Source organism: Nicotiana attenuata, chromosome 3, assembly GCF_001879085.1.
Source record: "Nicotiana attenuata strain UT chromosome 3, NIATTr2, whole genome shotgun sequence".
NCBI lineage: Eukaryota > Viridiplantae > Streptophyta > Magnoliopsida > Solanales > Solanaceae > Nicotiana > Nicotiana attenuata.
This window is the reverse complement of record NC_031991.1, coordinates 18,425,157-18,435,512: the sequence shown is the minus strand read 5'-3', so window position 1 is coordinate 18,435,512 and position 10,356 is coordinate 18,425,157. Positions and strand designations below refer to the sequence as shown.

Sequence of the window (10,356 nt, the reverse complement as noted above, 5' to 3'; positions counted from 1 at the left end):
TTATTATTATTATTATTATATATATATATATATATATATATATATATATATATATAATAATAATAATAATATATATATATATATATATATATATNNTTCTGTTTTTACAATTTTTTCAGCTCTTACAAAAAAAATGCTTTAAAAAAACTAAAAAAATGAAAAAAACTTTTCTTTTTTGTAAAAACTGAATTGTTTTTTGTAAAAACTGAAAAAAGAAGAAGAAGACTTTACTAAATTAGTGGACTACCAGTGCATTAGCNAAAAGATTGTACAAAAACAGAAAAAAATTGTTTTTAATAAAATATTTTCGTTTTTTAAAAACTGAAAAAAATATTTTCAACAAAATTTTTTCGTTTTTGAAAATTATTTTTTTTTCATTTTTTTTAGTTTTTTTAAAGCATTTTTTTTGTTGTAAAAACTGAAAAACAAATTTGTAAAAACTGAAAAAATATTTTTGTTTTTTAACAAAATATTTTTGTTTTTTAAAAAGTGAAATTTTAAAAAAAAAACTAAAACAAAATGAAAACAAATATTTTTCAAAAACGAAAATATTTTTGTTAAAATCAATTTTTTTCTGTTTTTACAATTTTTTTCAGCTCTTACAAAAAAAATGCTTTAAAAAAACTAAAAAAATGAAAAAAACTTTTCTTTTTTGTAAAAACTGAATTGTTTTTTGTAAAAACTGAAAAAAGAAGAAGAAGACTTTACTAAATTAGTGGACTACCAGTGCATTAGCTTCAAAAAACAAAAATAATTTGCTAAATATTTTTTTTAAGTAATTATTTTTAATTCAGCATTGACCTAACGGTCAAATGGCATAAGTGAACCAAAAAGGTGGATGGAAGGGTATTTTTAGCCTAATAGGTGGATGAAGGGTATTTTTAAACCTTTTCCAATAGTTTAGAGGCATTTTGAACCCTTTTCCTTATATTTATCACCTCTCCAAGGCGCGTTAATGGGTTTCAACTCATGTTTTTCTTTTTTGTTTTTTCCCCTCCAAACAAATCATGTTTTCTAAAAACCACCATCACCATTATATCCTCGTCACCACTCCTCCACTGCCATCATTTTCCTCTGGTTTAACAAATCAAATGTAACAAAACAAAATGGACCAAGGAAAGAAAGAAAACAAACAAGGAATCAGGAATCCTTAGCAAGTCACCTGACTTAATTGAGTAATTTCAGGAAATGGCTTCATGAAATATCCAGCTGTGGTTTCCAACGAAGAAACTGATATGTTGGGTGTGCGAACAAAGTTTCACATTGGTAGCTGAAAAAATTGAAAGTCTATATATAAGATGTAAGGATCTCTTAATGGTGTGAGCCCTTTTGGGAAAAACCGTACAGGCTTGGCCCAAAGCGGACAATATCACACCATGTTAAGAGTGTCATTGGGCCGTTTTAGCCCAACACTGATGGCCGTCGTCGTTGAACCGCAGCTTAATTTTCTTCTTCATTTTTTCTGGTTGGGAGGAATGCTTAAAAATTCCACTCCAGGACTGGCACAAGCATTTATACTCCAGAACTGCCAGAGCTTTTGATTTCCCTATGGGAAATTTAATTTCCTTTCCTTGCAATATCGAAATTTGTACCGTCAGACGTGATTAACATTCGCGGCATTCTGTCCAAGTTGTGTTTTCTTCTTCATGTTGTTACATTTTTGTTTAATGGATACACTACATTTAATTTCTAGCAACCATCAATGTGTTTAAATGACAATTTTAAGAGACCGCCTATGTATTTCACCTATTAATTTCAAGGAGAATTCACGAGGTTGGTGAATACGAGATCAAATTATGTAATTTCCTATCTCAATACAAACATTAAATTTTCTGTTTTTGAAAAATTCAATTTATATATATATTTTTTTGGTCGAAATTAGAACTTTTATTTCAACATTTGTTTCAAAGTTACACCATCTGCTCTCTATGGACTCTTGAGCAAATCTCAAAATAAAAACAAATTATAAACAAAACCTATACAACTCTTCTGTTGCTATTTTTATTACAAACATATATACTATCCTATACACAGCTAGGATAGTTGTTTAACCGTTCCAGTAATGGCTTCCATTTTGGCTTCATTTGTCCAGTTACATGAATTTGGACAGCAATATCTTTTGCTCTGTCTTGTACTGCCTTCTTGCATTGTTGAAATCTTCTATTATTTCTTTCCATCCATATGTTGTACATCACAGCAGCAAACACAACTCCTAGTAAAGCTCTCTTTGGGTTTCTATTGCTGACATTCTTGATTAGTCAATTTACTTCTTCTTCCCAGTCTTGAATTCTTCTGTGATACCCCAACCATGTTAACATACTTCCCCATAGTTTCTTTGAGTATGAACACTCAAAGAATAAGTGTTCATGAGTCTCAGTCACATCTTTTTCACACAGGACACATCCCTGTTCAACCTGAATTCCCCATTTCATCAATCTATCCACTGTTGCCAGTCTTCTATGCATTGCCATCCACATTATGAACTGTTGCTTTGGCAGACTACCATTGATCATTGTTACAGATTTCCACCTCACTTTAGGCCATTCTGGAGAGCTTTTTATATATGCTGTTTTGATGCTGAATTTCCCATTCTTCACACAGGCCTGCATTCTTTGCATATCATTTGCCCACCATTCCCTTGCATTGAATATTTTCCTTACAAGCCAACTAGCTTGTTTAGGAACTTCCATACTTGCTATATCTTGCCTCTTTATGTATTGACCATGTATCCACTTTATCCAGAGTTTATCCTTCTTGTTCACTATTGCCCATAACAACTTTGTTATTGCTGCCTTGTTCCATGTTTCATAATTGATTATGTTTAGTCCTCCTGCTGCTTTTGGCTTACACAAAGTCTCCCAAGATATAGGATTTCTCTGAGTGTTCTCATTGCTTCCAGTCCACAAATACCTCCTGCATATGCTATCCACCATTTTAACAATCTTCTTAGGGATGAGGAATACTTGAGCCCAATAAGTCTGCATTTCAAACAAAACACTCTTGATAAGCTGTAATCTGTCTGCATATGAAAGGAACTTGGAGGTCCAACTTCTAATTTTGTTCACAATTCTTTCCACCAGGGGCATACATTGTTGTATGCTGATCTTTTTTGCAGCCAATGGAACTCCCAAGTATTTGAATGGTAAGCTCCCTTCTGATAATTGCAATTCAGCTAACATCTTGTCTTTGAATTCCCTTTTAACTCCTGCTATATATAATGAACTTTTGTCCATATTAGCATGCAGTCCTGAAACCTCAGAGAATTGTTGGAAACATCTGATCAGCATCTTCATTGATATTTCATCAGCCCTGCAACACATAAGAAGGTCATCTACAAAGCAGATGTGGACAATCTGGAGTTTGCTGCATTTAGTATGAAAATTGAAGTTTGGTGTCTTTGTCAGAGCTTTCAGAGATCTGTTGAGATATTCCATGTCTAGAACAAACAGGTAAGGTGACATGGGATCCCCTTGTCGTAAGCCTTTTCTTGCTTCAAACTTTTCAGTTAGACTTCCATTCAGCAATAATGAGTAGCTTACTGTACTAACACATGTCATAATCAATTCCACTAGCTTAAATGGAACACCAAATTCCAATAATACTGCTCTCAAGAATCCCCATTCCACAGAATCGTAGGCTTTTCTAATGTCCACCTTTATCATACACCTAGGTGACACATTCTTCTGAGAATATCCTTTGATTAGTTCATGTGCCATTATCACATTATCTAGTATATTTCTCCCTTCAATAAAAGCAGACTGAGTAGGTCCAACCAGGTAATCCACCACCATTTTCAGTTTATTTGTTAAGAGTTTAGCTATGATCTTGTATACTGTTGAGCAACAAGCAATAGGCCTAAATTCCTTAACAAGACTGGATTTTTGACCTTTGGAATCAATGTGACAGTAGTGCAATTAACCTCCTTCATTAGCTTTCCTTTCTGAAAGAAATTCTGCACAGCATCTGTAACTTCTTGCCCTATGATTGACCAGTACTCCTTGAAAAATTCTGCAGGATATCCATCAATGCATGGTGCCTTGTCATTAGGAAGGTTCCTCACTATTTGGCTTATTTCCTCACTAGTAATTGGAGCAACAGTTGCTGTTGTTGAATCACTGTTAAGCATGGCCCATCTCTTGCTATATTTAGATCAATCCCTGGCATTTGGTCTGCTGCTTTCCCCATCAACTGCTTGAAGAACTGGATGAACTCCTGTTGAATTAGCTTTGGTTCTGTGATCTTCACCTGAGCATCATTGTAAATGCAGCTAACTTTGTTTCTTGCTTGTCTAGCTCGCATACAAGCATGAAAGTACTTTGTATTTTGGTCTCCTACTTGGATCCATGTAGCTCTTGATTTCTGCCTTAGTATTTGTTCTTGGACTGCTTCCCACTTCTCAATATCTGCTAAGCATTTTCTTTCATCATCTATCAGTCCTGCATTAAAATAATCTTCATTCAATTTTCCTTGGATCTAATTCAGGTCTTCTCTCATCTTGTTTTGCTTTTTGTCCATTGATGAATGCTCATTTGTATACTTCTAGCCTCTTTCTCAATCTGCTTCAATTATCTCCATACAGTGTTCATAGCATCTCCTCCACTTCTTTGTTTCCATATTCTTTGCACAATCTCCTTGTATTCTACTTGCTTCATTACTGTAGTTAACAGTCTATAAGGTCTGTTAACTTTCATTTTCTGCACCTCAGTACTGATCATTATTGGTGTATGGTCTGAACATCCTGGAAGCATGTAGTGAGCCTCAATACCAGTGTATAGGTTGAACCATTCAGCATTCCCAAAGGCCCAATCTATATGACTGTATATCCTGATTTCAGCATCTCTTTTGTTACACCATGTGAAGTTACCTCCTCTTTTGGTAATTTGCCCCACTCCTATATCTTCAATACAATTTTGGAAGTCTACTACTTCAACTTGCTGTACAGTATTACCACTTATTCTATCATCAACATTGAGTACACTATTGAAATCTCCTATTATAAGCCAAGGATCATTCAATTGTACATTTTTTAGGTTTCCCCATAGTGATTTTCTATGCTGAACAGTATGCAATCCATAAACATATGTTATGTAGCAAGTGAATGCAGAGTTCTTATCTTGTACATAACAATGAATCAACTGCTCTGTCTTCTCCAGTACTGTGACATTGACATCGACTTCCTTCCACATTAACCATATTCTACCATTTGGTGCATATTCATAATTGTCTTCAATTTTCCATTCATTCCCTGTTTTCCTTTGGATATCCTTTGCATTCTGCTTTCTGACTCTAGTTTCAAGGCAAGCTATCATATCCACTTTGTTTTTCAGCAAGAATTTTCTCACTTCTCGCTGCTTGTGGGACTTATTCAGTCCTCTCACATTCCAAGATATGATGATCATGGTGGCTGAGCATTAGGAGTGCTGTTTAGGCTCCTTTGTCCTGCTTCATCATTTCTAGTTTCTTCCTGCATAGTCTTTTCAGGTGGCTTCTCTTTTATCATCAATAGTGCAAACCTATTCCTACTTGCTAGCTCCTCATAATTGATCTCCTTATGCTTCAAATTTTGTGTGTTCATCTTCTGCTTGCCTTTATCTTGTTCCCGTTTCTCTTCCTGTTCAGGTGTATCTGTTTGCTGTTCCTTTGCTTCCTTTGGCTTCCATATCATTTTCCTCTTCTTTCTTCTTCTTTTCTGTTTGGCTTCTTCTTTCTGTTCCTCCACCTGTTGACATTTTCCTTTATCATGCCCAAAGTTGTTGCACTCTAGGCAGAATTTTGGCTTCCACTCATATTCCACCATTTGAATCCAGCTTTTTTGACCAGGGATTTCAATGTGGACTTCCTCTGGTAAAGGCTGTGTGATATCCATGTCAACTAGTACTCTAGAATATGAGATCCTCTCACATTCCGCAATTAATCTATCAGTACAAATTGGCTTACCTAGAAGGCTAGCAATCCTTCCTAGGTTTTCCTCAGTCCAACATTGAATAGGCAGACCTGGAAAATTGACCCACAGTGGCACAATTCTCATGGATTCTTCTTTGATCTGGAAATTTGGATCCTATTCCTTTAGAATCATAGGCCTATTGTTAGCTGTATATGGTCCCTGCTGCATTACCATCTCTTTGTCCTCCATAGATTCGAATTTAAAAATGAAATAGCCATCATCGTGCATCAAAACTGTTGGAGTTGTAACAAAATTCCATACACCATATACAAACTTTAACATATCTTTAAATGATGGATTTCCACCCAATACATACCCTATTAAAGCTGTCTTCCATTTTTGAACTTGCAATTCTATCTCCTTGGTGTTTAATTTTGCTGTTTTCACGCCATCCTTCACCATCGGTGGGTAGAATTTTAATTGCATGCCCTGTGTTTGTGTTCTGTTCCCTTTTACTGCTTCCGCAATAGTCTGCTTTTGAGATCCAATTGAGTATGTCAATTTCCTTGCTGCTGTAAACATCGTTGCTTCCTCCGGTTGCATGGTCGTCTTATCTACTTGTGGTGGAGCTTGCATTACCGTCGGAGCACTTCCCATGCCAGAGAGCCAATATAACAGTTGCATCGGTGCTAGTTTTTGTGGTATTCCACTTTCCGGCGTAATTACTCTTGTCATCTTAGTGAATTCAGTAGGATTTTGTAGAAATTCCGTAAGATTTGTAGCAAAGGAGTAGAAGTAGGTCGTTAATGGCGTCTGTAAGCTGCCTTGCTTCACAATCGCCAGACATTCTCTCTCTACTTTCTCTCTCTACATCTCTACTTTGTTATCCTTCGTCTTACTTATTTTAAGTAAGGAAGGATTCAATACATAATGTTTAGTTGATTTCTAAGTACTAAATATTAGGAAAATAATTAAATGATAATTCCTAAATAATATAGAATAGTCAAATTACTATTATGTCTAGTGTGAAATCTATTTTTAAAGGGTAAAAACGAACGATTTTTCGCTAAGGGCCTTCATGCTTTTAATATAGTATAGATATAGATATAGATATGTGTGTGTGTGTGTGTTATATATATATATATATATATATATATATATATATATATATATATATATATATGGTACCAAAATTATCCTTGCTAGCAATAATTAAATGAGTGATGGTCAGAGCTCAATATATTTTTTCCTTTTTTATTTCCTAATAAAAGAGTGAATTTTTACATTGGGTGAATTAAAACAAGTCATGTCATTATGGATAAAATTAAAATCTCAAACTTTAAATAATTTAAAATTAGATAAAGGTATTCTTTCTGAACAAATTACAAAATAAAAGTTCATAGCCAGATCCAATACTTGATCAGAAAAGAAAACTTTTAAAAGCAATGATTGAAGTTAATTCAATAAAAAATCATCAATAATTAAAATTCCAATAATTTAACGATTTTCTCACTACGGTTTGAAGTTACATGTAATTTCTTGATTATTGAACAATCTCTTCAGAGACTATCCAACTTTAGGATCTTTTTACTATTTTCAACATGAAATTTTTAAGAAAACAATTCAAGAGATTCCTTTTTTTGTTGTTGGTAAATTAATTCAAGAGATTCCAATTCTTGTTACTTTTTGCCCTTTATGACAGACCTAACAGCTAAAAGCAATACAGTTGGGATTATCGGATATAAATATTGTTAATAGAGAGTTCCATTACAAATGCACTGATACCCAAGAAAAACATTAGCCTAATTCGAATTTTAAAATGTTACATTTAAAAGTTTCATTAGCTATTATCTAGCTGTTACTTATTAATAATAATAATAATAATAATAATAATAATAATAATAATAATAATAATAAATAAATGATTGCTCTGTTCAAATGATTGAGAAAGACTCAATGTAAGTACTGAATGATTAGCTTAATCAACTTTTACTTCAAATAAAGGGTTGACAACCAACAAAGTGTATTTGTTGATCTTATCAAGCTATAATTTTAATTTTTTAATTTTGCAACTCACATTCAAGTAATAGTGACATATTCTTTGACTTAAATATTTTGGAGGTCAATTTTGTAAAGACCCGACCGGCCGTTTTGAGCTCTAGTGCGCCGTTCAGCAGTTTGAGGCCATGAGCAGCTTCACTTCAGGTATTATGACTTGTACGCATAGTCGGAATTGAAATTCGAGGAGTTCGGAGTTGAATTGAAAAGAGAATTCTCATTTCGGAAGCTTAAAGTTGGAAGAATCTGACTAAGGGTTGATTTTGAGTAAACGACCCCCGAATCAGGATTTGAAGGTTCCAACAGGTTCGTCTGATGATTTCGGACTTGGACGTATGTCCGGATTGGGTTTTGGATAAACCGGGAGCATTTCGGCGCCTATTGTGGAAGTTAGCATTTTGGGAAGAATTTCATAAATTTGGGTTGTAGGTCATTTCAATGTTATCGATGTCCGTTTGGGATTTCGAGCATGGAATAGCTCCGTATGGTGATTCTGGTATTGGGAGCGCGTCCGGAAGTAGATTCGGAGGTCCGTAGGTCATTTTGGGGTCATTTGGCGAAAATTAGAAATATGAAGGTTTTTGAGAAATTTGACCGGAAGTACTTTTTGATATCGGGGTCGGATTCCGATTTCGGAAGTTGGAGTAGGTCCGTAATACCGAGTATGACTTGTGTGCAAAATTTAAGGTCAATCGGACATGATTTGATAGGTTTTTGGCCTCGGATGTAGAAGTTTGGAATTCTAAAGTTCATAAAGCTTGAATTGGAGTGCGATTCATGGTTTTAGCGTTGTTTGATGTGATTTGAGGCCTCGAGTAGGTCCGCATTATGTTTTGGAACTGGTTGGTGTGACTGGACGGGGTCCTGGGGGCCTCGGGTTGATTCCAGATGGTTAACAGATTGAAATTTGAAGTTGAGGAAGAACTGAAGCAGCTGGGCATCTAGTGTAACCGCACCTGCATGAAGAGGGAAGCAGGTGTGGGATGAGCCAAGGTCACTGGGAACCGCAGAAGCGGAAAAATGTGCGCAGCAATGATGGCGCAGGTGCGATGTCAGTAGCCGCAGAAGCGGCAAGGACCGCAGGTGCGGAAGGAGAGGCCCGCAGAAGCGGAAGCGTTTTGGCCCAAGTAAAGGTTAGTTTTGAAGACTGACAAAGGAACTCAGACATGAACTAGGTCCATCCAGTGGTCCATCCCTCAGGTTCACAAAAACGGGTAGATTCAAGCATGTGGGATGCACGTGAAGGAGATAAGCTTAAATTGGTGTATTTAATATCTCCTGATCGAAAAGGTTGCATAATTGATAAGGAGAAGGACTCCTTAATCAAAGAGAACACAATTCAAGATAGGGAAGGAGTTAGAAGCTGAAATCAACTAGAACTCTTCCACCAAGGAAGAGTTGCATCAGAACTCTAGTTATTTCTTCATATACTAACTCTATAAATTGCAGGATGTTCTCACATTAAAGTGTTGCACAAAAACGCAGAAGTTAAACGTGAATTGGGAGCAAAATAGCAAGGCTTTTTGCAAGCAATTCGTGTGTGATTCAAGTGTGCAAACCTGAAACTACAAGAACCAGATTGAAGAATCAGCTCCATAAAGAGTTTTATGTGTCTTTCTTTATTTCTAGTTCAATTGTAGTAGGTGTTTTATATTGTACCTTTCAGCTTTATCTAGAAGCAATTGTAATAGGTAATTTGAGTATTCAAGTTAGAGTTAACTTGAAGTTGTCGCAGCAGTTAGAGGCTGGTTGCCACAACGGGATTAGAGTTAATCCTTAGGTTTACAAAGAGTTTTGTTAATGCAGTTTTGGCTCAGTGATTTTAGTGGAAGTTTGGGAAAATCCTACTGAGTAGTAGGTCGTGGTTTTTTCACCTTTTGAGCCAGGTGTTTTCCACGTAAAAATCTCTGTGTTCTTTATTTTATGTACTTTTAATTCCGCAAACAGTAGTAATAAGTACACCTAGAAGAACCAGGTCCTTCCAGAAGCAGTTTAAGCGAAAAATTGAGTACCACACAAATCACCCCCCCGTCTTGTGTGGTATTGACGTTTAGAACATCAATTGGTATCAGAGCAGGTTATCCTTGAAGAGGCTAACACCTTAGGAAAAGATCAACATGAGTGCACCACCTGGGAACTAGGAAGGGCAATCCACTGATAGGCCTCCACTCTTTAATGGCCACTACTACTCTTGGTGGAAGAACAGGATGAGGGATCACATCATAGGAGAAGACTATGAACTCTGGGACATAGTCACTGATGGTCCTCTAGCAACTACAAAGAAGAATGCTGAAGGAGTGGATGTGCCAAAAACTAGAGCTGACTGCACTACTGAGGATTTAAGAAAATGGGAGAAAAATGCTAAGGCCAAGAAATGGCTTGTGTGTGGACTTGGTCCAGATGAGTACAGTAGA

General features: G+C 35.8%; 1 protein-coding gene across 1 annotated transcript; it reads right to left on the bottom strand.

Moving 5' to 3' along the window:
- Positions 4,151 to 5,399, bottom strand: LOC109224197. The gene is made up of 3 exons (XM_019388784.1): positions 4,578 to 5,399; positions 4,302 to 4,473; positions 4,151 to 4,245 (listed from the first exon to the last, which is right to left on the bottom strand). The coding sequence occupies exons 1-3, from the start codon at positions 5,397 to 5,399 to the stop codon at positions 4,151 to 4,153; spliced, it is 1,089 nt and encodes a 362-aa protein (XP_019244329.1).